Here is a 27,653-nt window from a genome sequence, read left to right on the forward strand (position 1 = left end):
ATAATAAAAAATAGGAATATAAAAAATAGGAAATAAGAAACACAAAAAATAAAATGAATAAAATATATAATAACAGGCCACTGTCATTTACATGAATAATGTTTAGGTAGTATCAGAATCTTCTGTCCCATTCTACCTTGTAAGGAATTTCTTTCTGTAAAAACATTTTAATTTCTCCATCTTCCCACCAAACCAAACAAAACAGTTAGAGATCTGTTTATAAAAAAGCAACCCTCCTAATAATACAAAACAAAAACCTGAGAAATCTTTCAGAAAAAAGAATTCTCAGGGCCTTAAAATAGCAGTTTTTACAGTTCTTCTCTTTAATTAAGATATTTAATTAAGCTGTTTTTTAAAAGAACTTCTTTTACTATTTAAGTAATGACTAATTTTAGAAATTAACATTTGAGAAATTCTCACAATGTGCCAGAGGCAAGTCACAGTCAAGGTTACAGTGGCTGACAGTAATCAGGAATTGATGGCCACCTCTGCTGCTAGGAGGGCTAACTTACCGTACACAGGAGTAATCATTATACGTGTTACTTTGAAATCTCAGCTGCTTGGGTAATAAATTGAGACTTAAGTGCATAAAACCCAGAAAAGGAGTGTGTGGGTGTAAAGGGAATCATTTTATATAATTTTGGGAACCAAAGGATCCACTTAGAGTATAATTTTAGAAAAAGGAAAGGGCAAGATTAATTAGCAGCAATGACTTTAGTTAATGCCATGATGGCTACACTGGACAATGATGAATATGGTTATGGGTATTGAACCTTCAAGTTGAGCTTGTCGCCATAGGGCTGTTAGAAGCTGTAAGGCCCTATGGAAATAAAGGCTTCCTCTGGGATAATCAATTACAAGCCTGATCTATGTTAACAGTTAATGTTTTCTGAGTGTAGCCTCTGAGCAATCAGGCAAGAATGTGGTTCATGAGGTTTCTTTTTCTTTTTTTTTTTTTTTTGCTGAGGTTTCTTTGATACTTGGCAGCTAGGAGTGATAGAAACAGATGTAAGAAAATGTGACACACTTTAATGATACTCACATATGTTGGATGGGAACAGAGAAGGGCTGCAGGTTTACTGAATAGGAGTTCTTAATGTGGGACTCATGGACTTTTCACAAGACCTAGGGTGGCCTCCCATTAGCCTGAGAAGCCTCTGAAGTGGTCTATAAAGTGTTGTCTGTATTGTATGTACATTTTGGAGGCAACTTTTTAAAATTTAATTTTATTTATTTATTCATGAGAGACACACAGAGAGAGGCAGAGGCAGAGGCAGAGGGAGAAGCAAGCTCCCTGCAGGGAGCCCAATGCGGGACTCCATCCGAGGACCCCAGGATCACGACCGGAGCCAAAGGCAGATGCTCACCACTGAGTCATCCAGACATCCCTGCAGAGCACTTCATGGTCTCAGAAGGATTCAGGATCCAACAAAGTTAGGAGCCATTGGACTAGAACAAAATATCTGAACATGCACCTGTGGTTTGAAGAGCTCCATTTCTTTCCTTAACTGTCTATAAGTAAAGACAGATTGAAAGTTCCTATGTGAGTGTACATAGTGGTAGTGAATTCACTCTTTGTAAGGAGAAACAAAGAAATAAATAATTAATGAGAATCCCTCTGGCTGCTCTCAATAATTTTTAAAAACTGAGTAATTCTAAAACAGAGTCACTTTTGTGTAGGCATGAAACATGCTCACTTAGCTCATCTGTCTGTCTCGGTAACTGATCTCTGAACAGCTCCTCATGAGATAGCAAATGACATGGGAGCGCCCACAGGGCCAGAGAGAAGGAAACTGCTGATGAGGTGAGCAGAAGACAGTGCAGGAACCACGAGGGCTGGGAGTTGGAGCAGACACTGCTGTGCTGGCAGGACTCACAGCTGGAATATCATGCAGGTCAGCTCAAAACAAAACACACTATCCTTGATGTTTTGAGACAGGGACATATCACCATCAGCTCCTTATGGAGCTCCAGCAGGTTCTGGGGACAAGTCTGATCAATGAAAGAAGGAAGTGACCATTAATGAGATTTATAGACACAGACACTAAACATGAATGCGAAACTTCTGTATCTGTAAGATGCTTCTAATTTCTTTTCTTTGGTCCTTTTAAAATTAATCTTTTATAAAGTGAATAGGGATCCACTGATTCAAGCATCTGAGAAAAAGGCAGGAAGAAATAATTGTAAACAAAATGCTCCCTAAATAAACATGTTTTCTAAAAATATGAGGTTGATTAATAACCAGACTTCCTGTGGGAGCAAGCTTTATTGGTCTTACCAGAATAGACCAGAATCTTCAAGTTTTTACAGCCACACTGATAGTTAAATACTCAGCACCCATACTGCTCTGGCAGGTTTGTATTTGGAAAACTACTGACCTTATTAATGTTATCAGCATTTCTCAGTGGTAAAGATAAGCAGGAACACAGGAAGACAAACTATTTTTTATGGCCTAGGAAAGTTCTTTACTTAAATAGCACAATAAAGTTAAAAAGTTTTAAGTCTTTTATGATTACATTCTTGTGTTTAGAAGAGATTTACTAGCAAATTATTGACAAATATCCTAACTCATCATGACTGTCCTTGTAAAGAAAGAAATATATTAAGTGACCCTTCTAATATGTGATAAATAAAGAGCTTAAATGTAGGTGTTTGTAAGTAGGAGGAGTGATCTAAGCTTATAGTAATTTTTATCACAAGACTTCGGGAAAAATATCATTAAGTCAACTGTAAGTCAACATGCCCATGTCAAAAGATGTGGAAAATAGAAGATATTCCTCTCTTCGATTATATAGACACTCAGTTATTGCGTTCCTGACTTTTGTTCGATATTGCTTTTGAAAAACAAAAGAAAAAATATTGCTTCCAGTGACCAGTGTGGGGGCAAAACCATTACAAAATGCTTAAGGTGGCAAAATGTATGTTTTTATCTGAAAGGTTCAGGGGGCTAATATAGTTGCTCTGTTTTGCACCCTGGTAAACTACTGCTCTTTAGAGACAAATTTCTTGGCCGTGATGATAGGATTAAAAGTCAGTTATTGGAACTGAAGGGGAGGAAAAGGAAATCTCGTAAAACTCATAAAAAATAAGAAAGCACTTCAAAGCCTGGTGCTATTCCGGCGCGGCACACGCCACCACCAAGAGCCCCGATGTCGGCTCTCATAGACTTTGATCAAAGGGCAGCTCTGGTAGGAATCATTACTGCCTCATGTCATCTGTCTCCTGCTCTTTAAAGAAGTAACAAAACCGCTGTGATATACCAGTGGCTGACTGGTCCTGAATGGCGGACGAATGATGATTGGAACTAGAACTAAAGAGACTTCCTCAACATTTGTAAACAAGCCAGAGGGTAGAGAATGACAAAAGTATGATCTTAAATATCTAACTAAAAAAATGAATTTCAGTTCTCCGAAAAGGAGACTTTTTCAGATTTTGTAAAAAGGTCCATTCTCATGTAGTTAAATGAAATTTTGAATAATCCTCTCTTGGGCACCATATGCTTTTCTCTGTGGGCATAAATAAAATAAAGCAAACAAAATAAAACAACCCTGGTTTTAAAAAAAACACGGTGGCAAAAAGGAAAACATTATTATTTATTTTTAAAGATGACATCAAAAGCAGTGCAAGCAAATGTCTCTGGGAAGAGCCATTTCTGTTAAGGACAATTAGAACGTACAGCAAAACAGCATATAACACAAAGGTTCACTAGAGTATGACTGGGAAGAATGTGAGTGGAACGTCACCTACTCACAAGCCTCTGGTTATGGCATCTCCCCTCTCCTCCTCCTGCAAAGGCTGCTATTAGGCTGAATTCCTCTGAGGCTCTGCTATATTGATCCTACCTCTGCAATGTCTGCAATTTTTCTGTTCCCATGACCACTACTACTGTTAGGAGTTCAGGGTGGCGTTAAGTGCCCCAAATTCCATCTGGGAATCCCTGACAAAGCAGCCTTCTAAAGAATAATAGCTCTAAGAATAATAATGAACTGACTTTATTAATAGACCTGTATGTGTGTAATAAAAAAGTAAAATTTTGGTAAAATGTGTATTACAGAAACCCGCTAAAACCCAAGGCCATAATGGGAGTTCCTATGTCTCAGCCCAAATCTAGAGTGCAGGGCCACCAGCGCAGGTGCTCTTGCTGTGCTTTCAGTGGAGACACAAGTGCGGGAGAGGCATGCCTGTGGGGAGCTCAGTAACTCATTAGCCTTCAACTGTGGCCCAGTCAAGTTCTCAGGCTCTGAGAAATCATCTCTGAGGGATAGGGCAGAAAGCCCTGAGATGGAGTGGAGACAGAGTATCTCTTTACCATAGATGAAAATGAGATGGGAGGGATGGCAGACATAACCCCTTCCCCAGATACCACTGCCTCCAAGAACCTGTCCCTTCTCCCTCTCATTCATTTCCTGTATTGCTACTAGGATCATCTTTTGAAAACAGAAATCTGATCATATCATTCATCTGCTTAAAAGCCTCTGATGACACTATGCCATTTCCAGGATAAATCCAACTTCTTGGCATTACTGTGTGGGCTCCTCTCCATCTGTTCCAGGCCAAAGTTTTGGGGTTCTTCCCATTTGAACCATGGCATATAAACTCTATGCTCATACATTCACATGGAATTCCCATTCCCAGAACAAATGATAATTGTTCTTATCACTATGCTTTGGGGCATGCTTTTGGTGTTCCTTACCCAGGGCTAGCTGAACTAGGACTCACTCCCTTTGAACTCATCCTTCATAAACCAGCTCAGGTGTTTCCAAAGGGACACTTTCGCATGCACATGTAGTTTATTATTCTAGCCTGTGATCCCAGAGCCTGGTTTACATATTTCTATTTTGACATGTATTATATCTCATTAAAATGATTTAATTTGGGACGCCTGGGTGGCTCAGTGGTTTAGTGCCTGCCTTCAGCCCAGGATATGATCCTGGAGTCCTGGGATCGAGTCCCACATCAGGCTCCCTGCTTCTCCCCCTGTCTGTGCCTCTGCCTCTTTCTGAGTGTCTCTTACGAATAAATAAATAAAATCTTTTTTTTTAAAAAAGGAATGTTACCTGTTTTCTTTAGCTTTGCACCTAGCATATAGTCTTAATTTTTAAAAAACTTTTTAAAGATTTAATTTTGACATGCATTATAAAACATTTTCATAGCCTTCAAAAAGATACCAGTTAAGCAGTCACTCCCCATCTCTCCCTCCTCCAAGTCTCTTAAAGCAACTAATCTACTCTATTTCTCTATGGATTTGCCTATTTTGGCCAATTCATATAAATGGAACCAAACACTATGTAGGCTTTTGTGTCTGGCTTCTTTAACTTAGCATAAGGTTTTCGGGATTCCTCTAGGTTGTAGCATATATCAGAACTCAGAACTCTGTTCCTTTTTATGGCTAAATAATATTGTCATGTGTCCCATCCAAGTACTAACCAGGCCCGACCCTGCTTAGCTTCCGAGATCAGACAAGATCGGGCGCGTTCAGGGTGGTATGGCCGTAGACTGTCATGTGAATATACCACATTTGGTTTATCCAAACTGACGGACATTTGGACTGTGACATTCATGCACAAGTTTTGATGTGGACATATATTTTGAATTCTTGAAAGTGAATCTGCTGGTTCATATGGTAATTCTACGTTTAACGTTTTAAGGAACTGTCAGACTGTTTTTCAAAATGGCTGTACCATTTTACATTCCTACCAGCAATGTATGAATGTTCCAATTTCATTCTATCTTTGCCAATGCATGTTGTCTTTTGAAAATTTTAGACATCCTAGTAGGTATGAAGTGGCATCTAATTGTGTGTATTTTTTTAAAAAAAGATTTTATTTATTTATTTATGAGAGACACAGAGAGAGAGACAGAGAGAGGAGCAGGCTTCATGCAGGGAGCCCGATGTGGGATTCGATCCCGTGACTCCAGGATCATGCTCTGGGCCGAAGAAAGGTGCTCATCCGCTGAGCCACCCAGGCGTCCCTCTAATTGTGGTTTAAAGGGCCCTGGGTGGCTCAGTTGGTTAAATGTCTGCCTTCGGCCTAGGCCATGACCCCAGGATGCTAGGATAAAGTTCCACATAAGGCTCTCTGTTCAGTGGGGAGTCTGCTTCCCCTTCTGCCTCTCCCTACTGCTTGTGCTCTCTCTCTCAAAATAATTGCGGCTTTAATATAACATTAATAAATGTTTATATAATGAATGATCTTTAAATGACCTATACAAAATATACATCACATAAACACTGACTGAGTCAAATTGAGGTGTTTCAATGTTCTACTCATTCCACAAATAACTTAAGGCCCACAGGGTGCTAACTCTAATGCATCTGGTACAGTCTGGCAAGGTCATGAAGGCAGACTGCGGAAAAGAAAGGCTCAGGTTCAGTCCCAGCCATGCCTTTGGTTATATGAACTTAGGCAGAATATTTAACCTTTCTGAGCTTTAGTGGGGCATGGTAATAGCATTTGCTTCTTCATGTAGCTATGAAGGTTAAATAAAATTATGTGTTTTAAGGGCTCAGCACAGTGGCTGCATGGAATAGTCAATACATGTTAATTATTACTACTGAGTGAGTTATTATTACTGAGTGAATTGAAATAATAAAGACAAATGCCTAATAAATAGTACTATGTGATGTAAGCCATGACAGAGATATTTATATGTCTCTGTCCATAACAATGTGGTTACCATCTTGTCCTTATTATTAGGCTATTATGTAGACTAATTATATAATGTTTACAGAGTAGTTTGAATTCTAAAATACATATAAATAAATATTCTAATTTAATACATGTTAATGTCAAGAAACCAGTATATTCACATATGCAAAAACAAGAGATTTTGGGTAAGAAAAATTTAGACCTCATGAATGCCACAGCTCCTATGGTCAACTTTATTTTGCTGTTACCATTTTTTCAACTAGACAACAAGGTTGCATAAGATAATTTCTTATTACCCTCCTTAGCTCACAACAGAACAAATGTTTTATACAATGTTGGGATTTAATAAAAGATGAAGGTTTATTTTTTAATTTTGAGAGCATATTTTTAAACATCATGGGTGTGCTAAAGAGCTTTCCTTCCCAACTATACACTATATTTTTTGCAGCAGACCAGCAACCATCCTACATATTTTTAATGCAAGTGTGAGTGTTTAAAATACAAATCTCGTTTGGGTTAAGGATGTTTGAGCCTTTGAGGACAGCAGACAGGGGACTTGAAGATGGTTATCCTAGGGAAAAGGCAGAGGTGTGAGCCAGGTCAAAGATGTAAGTACTAAGGCAGGGTAAGAAAGGCAGGCAACCAGTTAGAATCTAATGAGGAGAAAGGAAAACTGTGAGATATTGAACTATAAGCCCACAAAATGAAAACAGGGAAGCCTGGGTGGCTCTGTGGTTGACTGCCTGCCTCTGGGCCCAGGACATGATCCTGGAGACCCGGGATCGAGTCCCACACCAGGCTCTCTACAAGGAGCCTGCTTCTCCCTCTGCCTATATCTCTGCTGCTTTCTTTCTCTGTGTCTCTCAAGAATAAATAAATAAAATCTTTAAAAAAAAATGAAAAGAAAACTGGTAAGGTAAAACACAGATATCTCAAAACCAGAAACTGAATTTGGGAACTGGAGATCTACTGTTCCAAAATGGAAAGAGAACTACTGTCTGAAGTAATCAAATGGAAGCAGCTCTGGCTAACTGAGCCTTGAAGAAGAGAAACCAAGCAGGAAGACTTGCCCTAGGCAGGAGTTGGGACTTGTTACCCATTTCAAATCAGAATCCCTTCTTTGCTTACCTACGAACCACTGATGCACCAAGTTTCTCTAAAATACACATATTTGAGTGTATTTAAAATGGATAAAAGGGACCTCAGAAGTTATCCAGTGATTTAGGGATTCAAGCAGCTGGATAAGGATGTTACTGTTTATCGATTAAGGGCCAAAAGAGAGAAAGGGCTCTGCAGAGGTTAAGGGAAGGGCCCAATTCCCATAACTCTTGCTAAAGAAAGGGATACCCTCAGACGATGGAGCATAAGTAAACATCAGAGAGAAGGGGGCAGCCCGGGTAGCTCAGCAGTTTAGCGCTTGTCTTCGGTCTGGGTCATGATCCTGGAGACCCGGGATCAAGTCCCACGTCGGGCTCCGAGCATGGAGCCTGCTTCTCCTTCTGCCTGTGTCTCTGACTCTCTCTCTCTCTCAAGAATACATAAATAAAATCTTTAAAAAATAAAAAAAATAAAAAAAAATCAGAGAGAATGGGAGGCTTCCTATTGGAAAACTCCACTCAGTTTATTTTATTCAGAAACTGCCTTTAATCACTTCGAAATGACAATATAAAATAATAAACTCTGTATCTTTCTCTCCTTCCACCTATAAATGACCAACTTTATTGCTCAATGTAAGCCACTGTAGGAAAATCAGAACCAAAACACTACTTAGGGATCCCTGGGTGGCGCAGCGGTTTGGCGCCTGCCTTTGGCCCAGGGCGCGATCCTGGAGACCCGGGATCGAATCCCACATCAGGCTCCCAGTGCATGGAGCCTGCTTCTCCCTCTGCCTGTGTCTCTGCCTCTCTCTCTCTCTCTCTGTGACTATCATAAATAAATAAAAATTAAAAAAAAAAAAAACAAAAAAAAAACCAAAACACTACTTAGATGTCATGTACATTCAGAAGTGGAAAAAAAAGAAGCCTGAGAAACAGGATTGCACCTGAGGCAGTGACCCTGGTGATGGACTCCCAGACAGTACTGGTTACTTCAGGGACAGTCAACTGGGCTGTGCAGAGCTATCTTTCCTCATGGTGGTGGGATGTTTTCATTGAGTTGGACTTCAATTTGAGTTACATTTGGATTAATAATTTCTTTAAAAAATGTAAGTATATGTAAGATGGGTAAAGAATTAGGACTCTTTCAGTTGTGGGGATTAATTCCACGCAGAGTATTCAAATATTTCACAACAGCTAAAACAGGAGCATTAACCAGTGTTGCACTGAAGCAGAGTCCTAGAAAGGCTCCACGCTATGCCAAGTTACAGGGATGTCCAGAAGGCCCTACTACTGGGGTGAGGAAGTACGAGGGGACTGACAAAGTGACTACTTACTAAACATTACCAAAATATTGATTAAAACAACCAGTACATTTATATCTGAATATACTGGTAAAGCACCAGCCCTGGTACCATGTATTTTTTTTTTTAACCCAATAGTTAGCTGAATTATGTGACAGAAAAAGAATTCCGATTAAGAGAGGAGGGAGATACAGATAACGCCATTCTGAAAGGTGATGAACACCAGGCAAGAGAGATGGCAAGAGATACCAAAAGTCATATAAAGACTTTGTCTAGGAACATTACTGTTATTCTTCCCCTCCTCTTCCTCCTAACCACAGGACTTTCCATTTCCCAAATACATAATCATACTATTAGGCTCTAGATCCATCCACAGAAAACCACCTTGACCTGAAGCCCAATTCCCTGAAGAACAACTTGCCAAATTTATCAAATTTATTGGTTTTCTGAAACTCTTTTATAGTGTTCACAGCATTATGAACATGGTGGATTGGCAGGGTTAAGAAGACTGGGGAGCTTGGGATGTTGGGACCTCCTGACTTTTCTTGCCCTCAGTTTATCCTTCCTTTGCCCTTCAAGTTCACTCTCTGCTCCTTGGTCCTCTCCTCTTTGAGCCTCTCAGTCCTCCATTCACCAGAGCTGATGGGCCAGGATGAGTCATGCGCTAACATACACAATCTGTTCTTCCCACAATGGAAGGTCCCTCTTCTTGGCCCCAGCTCAAACCTCCAGCTGCAGCCACAGGGCAGTGAGACAGGTAGAAAATGAACATTTCTTAAAATGCTGACACTCAGAAATATTCACAAGCTATTAAAATCATCTAATTAGAACTATTATAAACTTTTTAGACAAACAAGCTTTTGATGACAATGAGCAAATTTGGTTACTTTGGCAAAGATTAATTGAGAAAACTGGAAATATTAAAAAATGTTAAATGCAGGAAATTTTTTAAAAAAGACTTTAAAAAGGATCAGGAAGAAGTTTGTATAAATAGAAAAATTCCCATAGGAAATGGTGAAATTCTGGCAACATTCAGAAGAAAAATACGTTCATCACACCAAATATCCTTAGGACCTTTCAACAAATTGAATATTTCTTAAAATGCATGAAAATGGAGGGTATCAAGGTAAAGTGGTAAGTAGCATACACACCTAAACTCATTCAAAGCACATTTCACATCCTGGCCAAAACCCAACCGAATACAAACAAAGCGAGGCCAAATCAAAACAAATGGTCTCCACATTATAGAACTCCAATTTATAGAAAACCATGTGTATATAAAAACATGTAGTGAGGCCAGAGTGGTTCAAGATAGTAGAGTAGAAACATCCTGAACTTCCCTCTTCTTATGTATAACAAATATACAGCTACATATAGTTTTATTCCCTCTCAAAAAGACTGAAAGACTGGCTGAAGAACTTATCTACAACAAAAGATATAAAGCTACATGGAGATGGGTAGAAGAGGCAGAGATATGGTTTTGCCAAAAACTCTATCCTTGCCAAAGGGAGGGATCTCAGTAGTCCAGGGCTTCTCCCAGAGGAGACAGGTGCTGGTGCCCCATATCAGATACCCCAACCCTCTGGATTTACACTGTAGAGATAAACTCCCAAAAAGTCTGGTTCTGAAAATCAACGGGGCTTATATCCAGGGGACCCAAAAGCTTATAGGTAATTAAAAATCTGTTCTTAAAGGGCTCCTGTGCAGATTCACTCATATCTTTGGGACCCAAGGCAAAAGAAAAAGTTTGAAAAGTGCCAGAACCATATGCAAAGGGGATTCATTAGCTATTCTTTAAGCATCTGCTGGAGACAAGCATCTGCTGGTAGGACTTTCTCTGGGGAAGGAAGTACTGTGGGTGTCATTTTGAGTGCTTACTCCACCTTGCCAGGCTGCCAGACACCACTTTTGCACTCCCCCAGCTTTGCTAGCACCAGTGGGCTTGCCCTGCCCCAATATTCTCCCAGGGTCATGCTGAAGCTGGCAGGCCTGCCCTGGCCCCAGGCTCCTCAGCAGGTTCCTGAAGCCAGTGGACTTGCCCTGGCCCTGAATGCTCCTGCTATGCTACTGTAACCAGGGGGCTAGTCCAGCCTACATACTCTCCTGTGGCCGTGCTATGGCCAACAAGATTGCCACAGCTCTGCTGAATGTGCAGCAGGCATGTGCAGTCAACATAGGGGAAATCCCTTGAAGAGTTGGCTTTGGTAGCCAGGGTGGCCTGTGTTGCTGGGCCCCATGAGACTAAAACAATCAGAAAGAGGGTTCTTTGCAGATGATTAATACCAGGGGATAGCTCAAAAAGGGCACTAAAACAAATCCCAGGCCTCCTATGAAAGAGGGCTTGTTACATGTCCTAGAGCTTTAGCCTGAGGAACAGACTCTCAGTTCACCACACAACTAGAGGCAACTATCTATCTAGGAACTATCAGGGAATGTAGGCCGAGAGACACCAGCTTTGCTCTCCTTTGGCCTTCCTAAAACTTGCTGGCATCCCCCAGTAAGGAGCTTATCCACTTGTCTGGAGCCCCAGTGTGCAGCTGCCACCAGGGTACACCTCCAAATCACCTGGCTGGGAAGCCAGCAGCGGTTATGAATGCATTCCCATAGGACCATATATATATGTATTTGCAACTTTAAAAATCAGCTGCCTGAGGGTCTGGCTTTCACTCAGCTTGAAATTAGGTGCTGACTAAGGTCTTTCCCTTTCAAACACTGACAGGGCTTAACACACCATCAAAAGTAGGACCCATCAAGAATAATTCAGGCTGCTTAATCACAAGGGTACAAGAGAAAGCCAAACACTAGGGCAAGACTGAACAACTAAGTTCATTATCTACAAAAGGCAAGCCCTCCAAGACTCTGAGGAAGCTGTTACACCTGATATACAGAGAAACAAAGAAAGAAAAGCAAAATGAGGAAATGGAGGAATATGTGCCAAATGAAAGAACAAGATAAAACTCCAGAAAAAAAATCTTAATGAAATGGATATAAGTAATTTACCTATAGAAAGTTCAAAGTAATGGTTGTAAAGATGCTTGCCAAACTTAGGAGAAGAATGGATGAGCAAAGAGATAATTTCAAAAAAGAGATGGAAAATAGAATAAAGTATCAAACAGAAGTCACAGAAAGAAGAATACAATAAGTGAACTGAAAACAAAAATAACTGAACTGAAAATACATGAAAGGGGCTCAAAAACAGACTAGATGATGCAGAGGAACAAAATAGCAACCTAAACCAGGGGAGTGGAGCTCACCCAAACAGAGGAGCAATAATAAAAAAGAATTTTAAAAAACTGACTATAGTCTAAGGGACTCACGGTACAACACTAGGGGAATAATGTTTGCATTATAGGAGTCCCATAAAAAGAAGAGGGAAAGGGGCAGAAAACTTTCTTGAAGAAATAATAGCTGGAAATGTCCCTAATGTGAGAGAGAAAATAGAAAATCCATGTCCAGGAAGCACAGAGAGTTCCAAGTAAGTGGAATCCAAAGAAACACACCAAGACACAGTATAATTAAAATGTCAAAAATTAATGTTGGAGAATCTTAAAAAGCAGTAAGAGGGGTAGCCTGGGAGGCTCAGTTGGTTAAGTATCTAACTCTTGATTTTGGCTCAAGTCATGATGTCAGGGTTTTGAGATCGAGCCCCAAGTGAAGCCTGCTTAAGATTCTTGCTCTCCCTCTTCCTCTGTCCCTCCCCTCTCCCTCTCTTAAAAAACAAAAAGCAGCAGGAGAACACTTGTTACATACAAGGGAACCCCCATCAGACTATCAGCTAATTTCTCAGCTGAAGCTTTGCAGGCCAGAAAGGAGTGGCACAATATATTCAAAGTCCAGAAAAGGAAAACACTTCTAACCAAGAATACTCTATTCAACAAGGCTATTATTCGGAACTGAAGGAGAAATAAAGAATTTTTCAGAAAAGCAAAAGCTAGGGGAGTTCATCACCACTAAACAGGTCTTATAAAAAAAAAGTTAAAGGGAATTCCTTAAGATGAAAAGAAAAGGCATTAACTAGTAATGAAAAAAACATATGAAGTAAAAATCTCACTAGAAAGATAAATATATAGTAACCCCTTATATTAATCCCTTATAAAGCTAGCATGAAGGTTTAAAGACAAAAATAGTAAAATCAACTCTAACTATGATAATTAGTTGTGGGATACACAAAAAAGAAAGATGTAAACATATAAAAAACAAAACATTCTACATGAAAAATGTAGAATTTTTAAAATGCATTCAAACTTAAATTGCTATCAACTTAAAATTGACTGCCATATATATATTAGCTGTTATATATAACCCACATGGTAATCACAAAGCAAGAACCTATAGTGGGTACAAAAAAGATAATGAGAAAGGTATCTAAATACAACATTAAAGAAAGTCATCAAACTGTAAGGGAAGGGAGCAAAAGAAGAAAGGAAAAGAGAGGAACTATGTTAAAAGTCAGAAAAGAATGAACAAAATGGCAATAAGTACATACTTATCAATAATAGTAATTACCAATAATTACTATAATTACTATAAATAAATAGACTAAATTCTCCAGCCAAAAGACATGGAGTGGCTGAATGGATGAAAAAACAAGATCCATATATACGTTGCATATAAGAGACTCACTGCAGATCTAAGGACACACACAGCTGGAGGTGAAGGAAAATAAAAATATATTCCATAGATATGGAAACTAAAAGAATGTTGCTCTAGCTACACTCATATCAGACAAAATGAACTTTAAAATAAAGATTGTAATAAAAGAAAAAGAAAGGTATTACATAATGATAAAGGGGTCAATCCTCCAAGAAGATATAACATTTGTGAATATTTATGCACCCAACAAAGGAGGGCTAAAATATATAAAACCATTACTAATTAATAAACCTAAAGGAAGAAATTGACAGCAATACAATAATAGAGGAGACTTTAATACCACACTTATATAATTGGATAGATCATCTAGACAGGAAATCAATAAAGGAACGCTAGCCTTAAATGCCACTAGATCATGTGGTCTTTATTTTTTTATTTTTTATTTTTTTTCTTGAGAGACACAATGGGAGAAAGTGCAAGCGGGGGGGGGGGGGGTGGGAGAGGGAGAGGAAGAGAGAAAATCTCTAACAGGCTCCACACTCGGCACAGATCCCAACACGAGATCAAGACCTGTGCCAAAATCAAGAGATGGATGCTTAACAGACTGAGCCATCCAGGCACCACAGATCAGATGGTCTTAAAAGATTTATACATATATATATAGAATATTCCATCCAAAAGCAGCAGAATACACATTCTTCTTAAGTATACATGGAATACTCTCCAGGGTAGATCACATGTTAGGACACAAGACAGGTCTAAATAAATTAAGAACGCTGAACTCATACCAAACATCTTTTCCAACCAAATTGGTATGAAACTAGAAGTAAATTATAAAAAGAAAACTGGATAAAATCACAAGTGGGTGGATATTAAACAATATGCTACTAAACAACCAAGGGCCAATAAAGAAATGAAGGGGAAATAAAGAAGTACCATGAGACAATGAAAACAGAAATATGACATATCTCTATGGCAATATATTTATAAATTCAACAAAATCTATAGAATACAGCATAGGAGGTGCTAAGAGGTCACAGCAATACAGGCCTACCGAAAAAAAAAAAAAAAAAAAAAAGAAAAATCTCAAACAATTGAAGGGATATCTACAGGAACTAGAAAAAGAAGAATAAGCAAAGCCCAAAGGAAGTAAGGAAATAATAAAGATCAGAGTGAAATAAATGAAATAGAGACTAAAAAAAAAAAAAGAAAAGATCAATGAAACAAAGAGCTGTATATACCAATGAAAAGGTATATAAAATTGACAAAGCTCTAGTTAGACTCAAGAAAAAGAGAAAGGGCTCAAATAAAATCAGAAATGAAACAGAAGTCACAACTATTACCAGAGAAATACAAATGATAAGAGACTACTATGAATAATTATAGGCCAACAAATTGTACAGCCTACAGGAAGTGGATAAATTCCTAGAAACATACAATCTTCTAAGATTGAATCATGAAGAAATAGCAAATCTGAATAGACCAATGACTAATAATGAAGTGATTGAATCAGAAATTACAAAATTTCAACAAAGTCTAGGAAGAGATGGTTTCACTGGTAAATTCTACCAAACATTCAAGAAGATTAAGAACATGCTTGTCAAGGTTCCAAAAACTGAAGAGAAAGAGATGCTCCCAAACTCATTTTATGAGGCCAGCATTACCCTGATACCAAAACCAGATAAGTACACCACAGAAAAAGAAAATTACAGGCCAATATCCTTCAAGAAGAGACAAAAAATTCCTCATTAAAATATTAGCAAACAGATTTCAATAATACACTAAAAGGTTAATACACAATGATCAAGTAGGATTTATTTCAGGGATGTAGGAATGGTTCAACATCCACAAATCAATCACTAGACTACATTAACAAAACAAATGATAAAAATAATCTCAATTGATGTAGAAAAAAGCATTTGACAATATCTAATATTTATTTATGATAAAATCTCTCAACAAAGGGAAAGTACCTCAATATAATAAGACCATATATGGCAAACCCACAGATAACATCGCAATGGGGGAAAAGCTGAAAGTTCTTCCTTGTCAGAGTAGGAACAAGACAAGAATGCCCATTCTCACCACTTTTATTCAACATAGTATAATTTCCAGCTGCAGCCATCAGACAAGAAAAATAAGTAACTCATCTAAATCACAAAGGAAGAAATAAAATTGTCACTATTTGTAGATGACATACTATACATAAAAAATCCCAGAGTCCATTAAAAAATGGTTAGAACTAATAAGTGAATTCATTAAAGTAGTAAAATGCAAAATTAATATACATAAACATTGCATTTCTATCCATTACTAATGAACTATCAGAAAGAGAAAATAAGAAAAAAAATCCCCTTTTCAATTGCATCAAGTATAATAAAATACTTACAAATACATTTGTCCATGGACAGGAAAGGCCTGTACACTTGAAAACTCTTAAGACACTGGTAAAAGAAGCTGAAGAAGACACAAATAAATTGGAATATATTCTGTGCTCATGGACTGAAAGATTAATATAGTTAAAAAGTCTATATTAGGGATGGATGCCTGGTGACTCAGCAGTTGAGTATCTGCCTTCAGCTCAGGGTGTGATCCGGGGATCCGGGATCGAGTCCCGCATCAGGCTCCTTGTAGGGAGCCTGCTTCTCCCTCTGCCTATGTCTCTGCCTCTCTCTCTGTGTCTCTCATAAATAAATAAATAAAATCTTTTAAAAAAAAGTCTGTATTAATCAAAGTAGTCTAGAGGTCTAATGCATCCATATCAAGTCCCAATGGTATTTTTCACAGAATCAGAATAAATAATCCTAACATTTGTATGGAATCACAAAAGACCTCAAATAATTAAAGCAATCTTGAGATAGAAGAACAAAGGTGGAGGTATCAGGCACCTTAATTTCAGACTATAGTATAGAACTATAGTAATCAAGACAGTATGATATGGGCATAAAAACAGACACATAGATCAATGGAATAGAGAGCACATAAATAAATGCACACATCTATGGTCAACTAATTTTTGACAAAGAAACTGAGCACATGCTATGGGGAGAGAACAGTATCTTCAAAAAATGGTGTTAGGAGAACTGTATAACCACATATGAAAGAATGAAACTAGACTACTATTTTACACCATATACAAATTGACTCAAAATTGATTAAAGATTTGCATGTAAAACCTAAAACCATAAAACTGTAAGAAAACATAAGCACTAAGCTCCTTGACACTGGTCATGGAATGGACTTGAATTTTTGGATCTGACTCCAAAGCAAAGGCAACAAAACCCAAAAATAAATAAGCAGTGCTACACTAAACTTAAAAGCTTTTCCACAGTGAAGGAAACCATCAGCAAAATGAAAAGGCAATCTACTGAATAGGAGAATATATTTGTAAATCATATACCTGATAAGGGGTTAATATCAAAAATATATAAAGAACTCAACCAATAGCAGAAAAGCGAACAATTTAATTAAAAAATGGGCAGGAAATTTAGAGAGACATGTTTCCAAAGAAGACATACAGATGGAAAAAAAAAAAAGAAGACATATAGATGGCCAGGAGGCAAATAACAATATGTTCCATATCACTAATTATCAGGGAAATACCAATTGAAATCACTATGAGATATCACCTCACACCAGTTAGAATGGCTATTATCAGAAAGATAAGAAACAATAAGTGTTGGTGAGGATATGCAAAAAGGGAACGATGTGTACTGTTGGTAGGAATGTAAATTCGTGGAGCAACTATGGAAAACGTATGGAGGATCCTCAAAAAATTAAAGATAGAACTACAATATGATTCAACTATTCCACTTTTAGGTATTTATCCAAGGAAACAAAACCACTAATTTGAGAAGATATATGCCCCTCCCCTCCCCATATATTCCTTGCAACATTATTTACCATAGTTAATAGCCAAGATATAGAAGCAACCCAAATATCCACTGATGAATGGATGTATAAAGAAAATGGTGTGTGTGTGTGTATACACAGTTTACTACTACTCAGCTATAACAAAAAGGAACTCTTGCCATTTGCAACATGAATGGACCTTGAGGGTATTATGCTAAGTGAAATAATTTGGGCAGAGAAAGACAAATATCGTATGATTTTACTTAAATGTGGAGTCTATAAAAATACAAATTAAACTAAAATAAACCAAGCTCATAGATACAAAGAACACACCGGTGGTTGTCAGAAGGGGAAGGGAGGGCAGCCCCAGTGGCGCAGCAGTTTGGTGCCGCCTGCAGCCTGGGGTGTGATCCTGGAGACCCGGAATCGAGTCCCACATCGGGCTCCCTGCATGGAGCCTGCTTCTCCCTCTGCCTGTGTCTCTGCCTCTCTCTCTCTCTGTGTCTATGAATAAATAAATAAAATCTTAAAAAAAAAAAAGAAGGGGAAGGGAGAGGGTGCATGGCTAAAATAGGTGAAGGGGGTTAACTGAATGGTGACCATGGGTAACAAGACTTACTGTGGTAATCACTTTGTAATGTATACAATATTGAACTATTATGCTGTTCACTTGAAACTAATATGTTATATACCATTTTACCTCAATAAAAATGAAAAAATAAATATTTTCTGGTAAAAAAAAAAGATATGCATTGAAAAGTCTATGTGAAATAACACTAAACTGTGAAAGAAAAACACCTCACTCGGCAAAGAAAGATTTGGTAAAGATGATTGGGTGATTTTTTTAAAACTTTGTACAAAGATATATATTTTTCTTCAGACACACTTAAAAACAATAAATATATATATTTGTAGGAAGATGCATTTCAAATTCTTAATACTCATCTTAAAAATGAACCCTTAAACCTAATTCAACAGTTAAGAACTTTTAGAGAACGAGCAGCTACAAATCGTAGTTTTAGTTACATATTTTAAAAATAGCTATTGATTTTTTTTATAGACCAAAATATATAAACACTACCAAAAGGAAAGTAGTTTTTTAAACAAAGGAAAAAAGTCTTAATAGTAGTCCATCTATTTTTTTTTAAGCAATATTTGACAGAATGCCATTCTAGTAACCATCCCTCTAAAAAGTACCAGCTCTCAAAATAAGAGACATAAAAAATTTAGTAATATTACACATAAAAACATGGTTTCTTCTTATGGAACTAAACTTTGCAGACCTTAATTGTATTCCTATAATATCTGATCAATTTTTTTCAAAAATTAAAATTAAACTCCCCTATATGGAATAAGTCACAAGAATAAAAGGTACAGCATAAAGCATATATAGTCAGTGACACTAATAGAAATACATGGGGACAGATAATAGCTACATTGTGGAGAACACAGTATAATGCATAAACTTTTCAAATCACTATCTTATATATCCAAACTAACAACATTGTGTGTCAACTATACTCAAAAAAAAAAAAAAACCGAAACAAAACAAAAACAAAACAAAACAAAACAAAACACCATTAAACTCTCTCTCTCACACCATATTGTACCAAAAGGGCTAGAAGAAAAAAACAGTCTGGATGACTATAAACTTTCCTAATGTATAATTTCTTAGGTTATATATGGCCTGTGACAGCATTTGTAATTATACAGAGACATACTCACCATTCAAAATTTACAAATACTGTAATTCTTCTTCTTTTTTAAAATAAAATATTTCTATTGAAGTTGCTATTACATTTTTTACCCATTCTTCTAGATAAAATCAGTATTACAAGTGTAATATGTTTTCTTCCAATCTATGTTTATATATTTGATTATATATATATATATTCATAAATAACTAATATTATTTGTATGTATGTGCTATGCATTTAAAAAATAATTTTATGTTTTCAAAATCTGGTCATGTTAAAACATATAAATCTATCCATTCATGTTAACTTCTAAATGGTATCTTAAGATAATTTAAGTATTAGTCATTTTCCTACTGATAAGTATTTTGGTTGTTTCCAATATTTAGCATTCCATAAACTGATTCAATAAATATCCTGTACATGTATCCTTATACCCATGGGTAAGAAGATACTTTTAGAAATGGAACGATTTGGGGATCCCTGGGTGGCGCAGCGGTTTGGCGCCTGCCTTTGGCCCAGGGCGCGATCCTGGAGACCCGGGATCGAATCCCACATCGGGCTCCCGGTGCATGGAGCCTGCTTCTCCCTCTGCCTGTGTCTCTCCGCCCCCCCTCTCTCTGTGACTATCATAAATAAATAAAAATTAAAAAAAAAAAAAAAGAAATGGAACGATTTGGTTGGAGGGCATTTGCAACTTTACCGGATATTGCCTAATTGTTCTTCCAAGGAGTTAACAACAATTTATACTCCTCCCCAGCAGTTTATTAGGGTTTGGTATATAAAATGTTCCTAACATTTTTGGTATGTCATGTATTTTCAATGTTGCCAATCTAGTAGGTGTAAAGTATGGTATTAATGTAGTTATTTTAAAAGTATTTTGCATGTTGGAAGGACAAAGCTACCGAGCAAATACGATGATGATGTCAGGAACCAGAGTTCTTATTGTTGGATAAGGGAAACATAAATACTTACACTCGCAGAGATATGTAGAGAAGGTGAAAAAGAACCTGGTGGTGCTGGATGTGAACTGGAGAGTTAGAGTGAATTTATGAACTAAAACTGCACACATACATATTAATCTAGCCATGCAAAAATGTATGTATATGTGCAAAAATAGCACGCATTAATAGTAACTGCATCCTCAAGTTCTAGTGATATTTTTCTTAAATGAGGAAAAATAAAGTTCATCTTTACAGAAGAATGCCAGCTAATAAATACAGAAGCAAAGATAAAATTATAAAAACCACTATCTCAAAACTGATTCAGAAAAAGATCATAGTGAATGCTAAGACCACCAGATGAAAGGTTTTGGAAACAGGACAGCCACATAATCTCAAAGTACCACACTACAGAATACTTAATAATTGTCAAGGGAAAAACATGCCTTTACAGTTTGCCTTATTTTGGTGAGATAGAGCTTCTTTCTGTGCTTATTGGCTATTCAGGCGTCCTCTAATGCTCACATTCTTGGCTTATTTTCCTGGTGGCTTGTTTGTGTTTTACTAACTTGTATCAATTCTTATATATACTGTGGAAATTGTAATACAAATATCTTTACAAAGTCTGTGACCTGTCTGTGTTACACTTTGTGGCCAATTTAACATTTTTCCCTGTCCTCTGGATCATAAATATAGCCACCTACATTTTCTTCTGAAGGCTTGATTCTACTGAGCTTGCTTTTCTAAGGACAATAGTGAGCATGGCATGTGACTGTTGGAAGATACAAAGCCACTGGTGCAGCCTCCTCTCAGTGTCATCTTGCGGTTCTAAGAGATTTTCCAGCTGTATGTGGAGCTCCTTTCAACAAGATAAACAATTTAAATTTGCTATTTTAAAAAATAAATGATAGGGGCACCTGGGTGGCTCAGTCAGTTAAACACCTGCCTTAGGCTCAGGTCATGATCCCATTGAGCCCGCACTGGGTTCCCTGACCTACAGGGAGCCTGCTTCTTCCTCTCCCTCTGCCTGTCCCTCCCCCTGCTTGGGCTCTCTCTTTGTATCAAATAAGTAAATACAATCTTATAAAAAATTAAAAATAAATGATATAGTTTTAGGATATTAAAAAATAAAAAAAAAAGAGTTTGTCAGATAACCTTACATGAGTGAACAAAATTTCATTCCTGAGCTCTTCGCAGCTTTCACTCGGAATCCAAGCTTCAGCGAACTGCAGGAAATCCCATTTTTCCTTATCACCTTCCTCAGCCTGAAGCTGTTCCTTCCTACCATTCAGTGTGCTCCCTGTGACTTGTGTCTGTAAGATGAAGAAGCAGATGAATTTTACTAAAGTTCTCTCACAGCTGACACTTATTAAGCAGTGATTTTATTTTGCACTTAAACCATGAACAATTCACAAAAGAAACTCTTAGTGTTTCAACCTATCATGGACTTTGGTAATAAAATTTTTCAAAATTACAACCAAATTACCAAATCAACGATTCCTATACTTAATGAGGAAAATGTCTAACTAGAGAAGTTATACTATTCGCTTTTCTTATAAAAACTTTTATTCTAATATTTATAAACTCTGAAATTGAACCCATGTGACTGGCCATTTTGAACCTTTATACTCAGTGCTTGAAAAACAACCTCTAATAATTAGTCAAATCCTTTCTATAAATACCTCCCAAGTTCAGGAAAAGAGACAGTTGAGTGGATAGAGCAAGGAGTGTCCCTCATACCCTTTCTGGAGTCCTGGTACAGGCTGTCCTCTGTCCAGAATTAGCAGGGAACTCAATCCGTCTGAGTAAGAATTTATTTTTACCTTACAAAAAGGACTTGGAGGGATCCCTAGGTGGCTTAGTGATTTAGCACCTGCTTTTGGCCCAGGGCATGATCCTGGAGTCCTGGGATCGAATCCCACATTAGGCTCCCTGCATGGAGCCTGCTTCTCCCTCTGCCCGTGTCTGTCTGTCTGTCTGTCTCTTTCTCTCTTTGTGTATGTCTCTCATGAATAAATAAATAAAATCTTAAAAAAAAAAAAGGACTTGGAGTTTGACAGTGTTATGGTTCCTTGCTACCTCATCCTCTTCTGCCCTCTAAAATGGTAGATGAAGGCCTTAAAATATAGTAAGAACACACATAAATTCATGTCTCTCCCTTATTATAGAGGATAGGTATGATACTACCGACTGATGACTTTTTTAACATTGGTCCCTATCAGCATCACTATCTTAGTGTGCTTGGATATCCTTTGCCTGAAAACATTACAACTCAGCCTCTTAATTTATGTAGGCTCCGCATAATGAGTAAGTTGGTAACTTGGTTTGAATTCAAGCTTTACCTTTCGATTCAACATCCCCCACATAAGGGTGTCTAGAGTCCCATTTGCAACAAGGTAGTGAATATTCACAGAACTGCACTGTCCAATTCGGTGAGCACGGTCTTCTGCTTGTTTTATATGTCCAGGGTCCCAATACAGCTCAGCAAATACAACATAAGTTGCAGCAGTAAATGTCAAACCCTAAGCAAAATAAAGAAAAGAAATTGAGATTCAAATAAACAGAATGTAACATAGAGCCAGATATAATAAAGTCTTCCTGATCATGTTAAATGAACAAGAGAAAGCTGAAGGACTTAAAAACAAATCAGTCTTTCGTTTTAAGCCAAATTAAGAAAATTTAATTCATGAAAGGCAAATGAAGACTGCTTATTGCAAATGGCCAGGTAAACTACAAAAAACATATTTAAAAGGTATTTCAATATTTCAAGTCAGTTTGATGGATATATATATATATATATATAAACAAAATCACTTTATCCTCTGATCAGGACTGGATTCACATTACCACTGGAAAATCTAATAAAATGCATTATAAATGAGAATATAATTTCTAACACATGGTATCCATAGCAACTAGGGAGTCAGCAATGACTTGCTCTATTCATTTAATTCATAGTGTTGTTCTATAAAGCAAGAAAATCATGTCTCCAGTCACACTGTTCTCTTCCTATGAAATTTCTCATGTTACATCTCAAACACCTTTAAGTTTACTGGCTTACATCTCAATATATATAACACAACCAAATTTCTTGTGCAATTGCATTTTACATGAGTTTGAAATAGTGTCATTAATAAGTATTAACTAAGTCTTGTCTTATAATCACCATATGAAAAATAATGCAAATCTCCTCAAACTAAGAATGTGTCCAAAACCGCATGATTTTGAAGTTTAAAGGCTGGGTGAAATGCGAACCATGCTTAAGCCATTGCCACATAGTAGTAAATGATGTTATGTGGTTGAAAGAAATACCTACCATCCTTTGAGAGAATCAATCTAATCCATGCTGTTGTTCACATGCACTGGAATTTCTTTCAGTGAATGACCTTTGTGACTTGCATGCTGTTATTTTGATATAACCTTAACCTCAAATATTTTTATATCACATAACAATATCATACTAGCATTCATTAAATGGTGGCATTAGTTCTCAGGCTGAAAAATTCACTAAAGATGCATCACTTTGGAACACAAGTTAGAAGTGATAAAAATACGGTGAGCCCAGCCACCATCAAAGTCAACTGTGCTGTTATTTAGGACAGGAAATACCACAAAATATTAGAGATGATGCTAGAAAATAAGAAGTAGTATTTAAAGAGGGATGAACACCTTTAAGTGTGTTAGAAGCATCATAGAACCATATAAGAATAAAGTAGGGAAATAGGCTGGCAAGACCCACATGCCTCTAAGATACTACTAAACTACAATGGAAGATTCACAGCCCCAAGAACAAAGTCTTTTGTACTTTCCTTTATTCCTATGAACATACTAGTGTTCAAGTATATGAGTTTTGAATTATACCAGGTCTTTGGGAATACAGTTTTGAATAAAATATGGGTGACCTATACAATTTTAATTTCAGAAAGTCTTTTATCAAGCCACCCCCAGATCCTCCTTTCTGCTTTTCTTCTCCCATGCTATGAGTACTCCATTTCTAATTTTAAGTTCTTTTTGAGATATTCTCTCTGGCTGGATTATTTTAACAGATATAATACTCAGACTATTTAGAGGTATAATCCAACATGAGGGAAATGTTGAGACAACCCTCCTTTTGGTTAGAACTCCTGGTGAGTTCTAGAACTTCTTTTCATCATAGAGCTATTTTCTTTATATAATTTTATAGACATCAATTAGCTGGCTAAAACCAATCTTTGGCCCTGGTTCAGATTCCAGTGTCTACAGAAGATGCCAGATACGCTATATACCAGGTTGGATGCACAGCAATATGTTCAATAATTTTTCCCTATGTTAAATACCCTGGCTTAGACATTTATATCAAAATATTGTAGAGTATTAGTAGAAAAAAGTCCAGAAGAATCTCCCTTACATAGTGTGGCAGAGACTGGTATTGTCTTCCATAACAGCTAGTCAGCTCTGTTTTCTTTGTAACATAACACCTGAGTTTTAGTGTGACTAGACAAAATAAAGGCTACTTTCCTCAGCTTCCCTTGAGGTTAGTTGTAACCATGGGGCAACCTGCAGGTGAATGAGATGAAGCATCCCTTTCTCCAGTCGGCAGCCTAGATTGCAAATATGATGGAGGAACTCTAGCAGCTCTCTTAAATAAGAGATACCTGCTCGGAATGGTAAAGCAGAAAGACAGGAGAGGCTTATGTCCTAAGGATCTTGTGGAACTACCATGCGCACCTGGGAAGGTCTATATGAAAGAATAAAACTTTGTGTATTTGAGTCATTCTTAATTTGGATTTTCTTTTTTCTTTTTTTTTTTTTCTTTTTTCTTTTTGGAAGAGAGAGAGAGAGCACAAGCAGGGGGAGTAGCAGAGGGAGGGGGATAAGCAGGCTCCCTGCTGAGCAGGGAGCCCTGATGGGATGCGGGGCTCAATCCCAGGACCCTGGGATCATGACCTGATCCGAAGGCAGATGTTTAACCCACTGAGCCACCAAGGGGCCCCTAATTTGGGTTTTCACATACTTGCAGCCAAACCCAATCCTAAGGGTCAAGCCTGGCGTACTGCATAAAAAGTTCTCAGACAGAAGAGTTCTCTTCCCTCAGGCCACCTTTCCTCATAGGTTCTAGTAAAACCAATCAAATAAGGTAAGTGCTGTAAGAAATGAAAGGAAAATTCTATGCAAATGCAAAGTAAGAAAAAAAGGTCATGCAAAAGTATTACAATCAAATTAACTATACTCATCTAAGAAATTCTTTCCTTGAAAATTTAGGAAGATTTGAGTCAGATGGTTGAGGTCTCCTTCTTTTTTTTTTTTTTTTAATTTTTTTATTTATTTATGATAGTCACAGAGAGAGAGAGAGAGAGAGGCAGAGACATAGGCAGAGGGAGAAGCAGGCTCCATGCACCAGGAGCCCGACGTGGGATTCGATCCGGGGTCTCCAGGATCATGCCCTGGGCCAAAGGCAGGCACCAAACCGCTGCGCCACCCAGGGATCCCTTGAGGTCTCCTTCTTTTTTTTTTTTTTTTTTTAATTTTTATTTATTTATGATAGTCACAGAGAGAGAGAGAGAGAGAGAGGCAGAGACACAGGCAGAGGGAGAAGCAGGCTCCATGCACCGGGAGCCTGACGTGGGATTCGATCCCGGGTCTCCAGGATCGCGCCCTGGGCCAAAGGCAGGCGCTAAACCGCTGCGCCACCCAGGGATCCCCTTGAGGTCTCCTTCTATTATGCTTTCTAGCACTCTCCAAAGTAGAATACTTATTACACCTTTATCTTGATATAAAGTTATAATTATAGTTAATGATCTTTTTGTTATCTTAATGATATTTCATTATTAAGTTCACACCAGAAATTTCTTACCTGGCCAGCAGCCTGAATGCTTAGGATAGCCACACGAGTATCGGGATCCTTCTGAAACTGATTAACTAGATGTATTCTTTCTGAAGATGGAACACTTCCATCTATCCTAATGTAGCGAGTCTAGTATCAACAAGGGAAATGGCAAAATTAGGCACAAATCCCTATCCACCCAACTCATTTTATGTATTTAATACCTTATTTTTATGCTCACATATCAATACAGAAATGGGTTAAGATAAAAGGTTAGTAAATGTTATATAAGAAGTATCTTAAAAAAAAAAAGAAGTATCTTAACCAAATTTCTCAACAGCTTCTTATAACAATTCCATATTTTTAAATCTTTTAATCTACTTGAGGATAGGCTCTATGTCTAATTCATCCTCATACCATCAATGCCAAGTTTGATACCTTGTATAAAACAGAGGCTCCATAAATCATCACTGAATTAAGCTAATATCTTTAGTAAAATTCTGTGTAAATTCACATGCTAACTTTAAAGTTACAGATTCACTGATTCCAAAGTAAAAATAAAGCCAAACAGGGGAAAAGGGAGAAAAGAGGATTCTACCCACATTATTAGGGATTCATGAATAGTAGTGCATTTACTTCTGAAATATCCCAATATTAACTGGGAAAAGATCTTTTTTATTATACCATTCGAATTCTTTTTTTTTTTTTCATTCCTCAACAGAAATAAGTGATAAGGTCACTCCCATTGAGTTGGGGAAATCAAGACATTCACATACATTTCTAAAAAAGTAGGGAAACATTAAGTGCTAAGCTGAACAGTGCTATCTTCTAGGAATGATTCGGGTTAGGAAAAGAGAACAATCAGTGTGTGTTAGGGTAGCTAAAAAGAACTCATTACTCAACTTTCTAAAATTCACTATGAGTCTTGAATTTCAAAGTCTCATTTATATATGGACTTCTATGGAAAACGTAGCCTTATATAGGTGAGACAGACAAGTATTCACTTTCATAAGGAAATAGTCAAGTTAATCATTAAATAGAATGTCCCATATTAACTTTCTAGGTCTTCACAAACAGATATACATTGATCATTGATCCATTTAATATCCAATAAGGAAGCTTATAAATTCTTCCAACAGTCTTTCTAAAGAAAACATACATTATCAGGCTAGGGAGATTGGGAGAAATTCACTTCCAACCTATGACTGCCTACCATTTTTAACTGTTAGTGATGTTAAATGGGATTCTAAACACATCAGCAAAGCAGAAGGGGGGAGAAGAGACTGCTATACTTAGAATAGATCCCGGTAGTTTTAAAGTTTTAAGTTTAATGGAATCAGAGTAAGAAAATATTATGAATCTAATTTTATTGCCCAACCATTTAAAAAATATTTCTAAGGTTACTTAACTCTTCCTCAAAAGGCATTTTAAAGATATGATATGATAATCAATGTGAGAGCATCTTTTCATGGATAGTACTTTATTGTATTATCATAAACCTTTGTATGAAGGAAACACTAGAATTACTTCTTGGGCAATGTTAATAAACATACTGGCAAACACTCAAAAAATGTACACAAAGTTTTAAAAAACACAGCTTAATTTCTTCATTTAAAAATCTATCTACACAGACAAGTGGTTTTACTGCTACATGTATATTAAGCTCACATAATCTGTCAGGAAATTTATTCTGGTTGTTCCTGAGCATCTCTAAAAGCCCTC

General features: G+C 37.3%; 1 protein-coding gene across 3 annotated transcripts in view; it reads right to left on the reverse strand.

Moving 5' to 3' along the window:
- The window catches only part of ZRANB3 (zinc finger RANBP2-type containing 3), a 310,106-nt gene that overhangs the window by 31,299 nt on the left and 251,154 nt on the right, over nucleotides 1–27,653 (reverse strand). For all 3 annotated transcript variants that reach the window (XM_041739422.1, XM_041739421.1, XM_041739420.1), the window contains 3 exons: nucleotides 25,962–26,081; nucleotides 22,471–22,650; nucleotides 21,289–21,441 (listed from right to left, as the gene is read on the reverse strand). In XM_041739422.1, coding sequence (XP_041595356.1) covers nucleotides 21,289–21,441; nucleotides 22,471–22,650; nucleotides 25,962–26,081 — 453 coding nt within the window. The remainder of the gene's footprint in view (nucleotides 1–21,288; nucleotides 21,442–22,470; nucleotides 22,651–25,961; nucleotides 26,082–27,653) is intronic.

Source organism: Vulpes lagopus, chromosome 24 (genome assembly GCF_018345385.1).
Source record: "Vulpes lagopus strain Blue_001 chromosome 24, ASM1834538v1, whole genome shotgun sequence".
Classification (NCBI taxonomy): Eukaryota; Metazoa; Chordata; class Mammalia; order Carnivora; family Canidae; genus Vulpes; species Vulpes lagopus.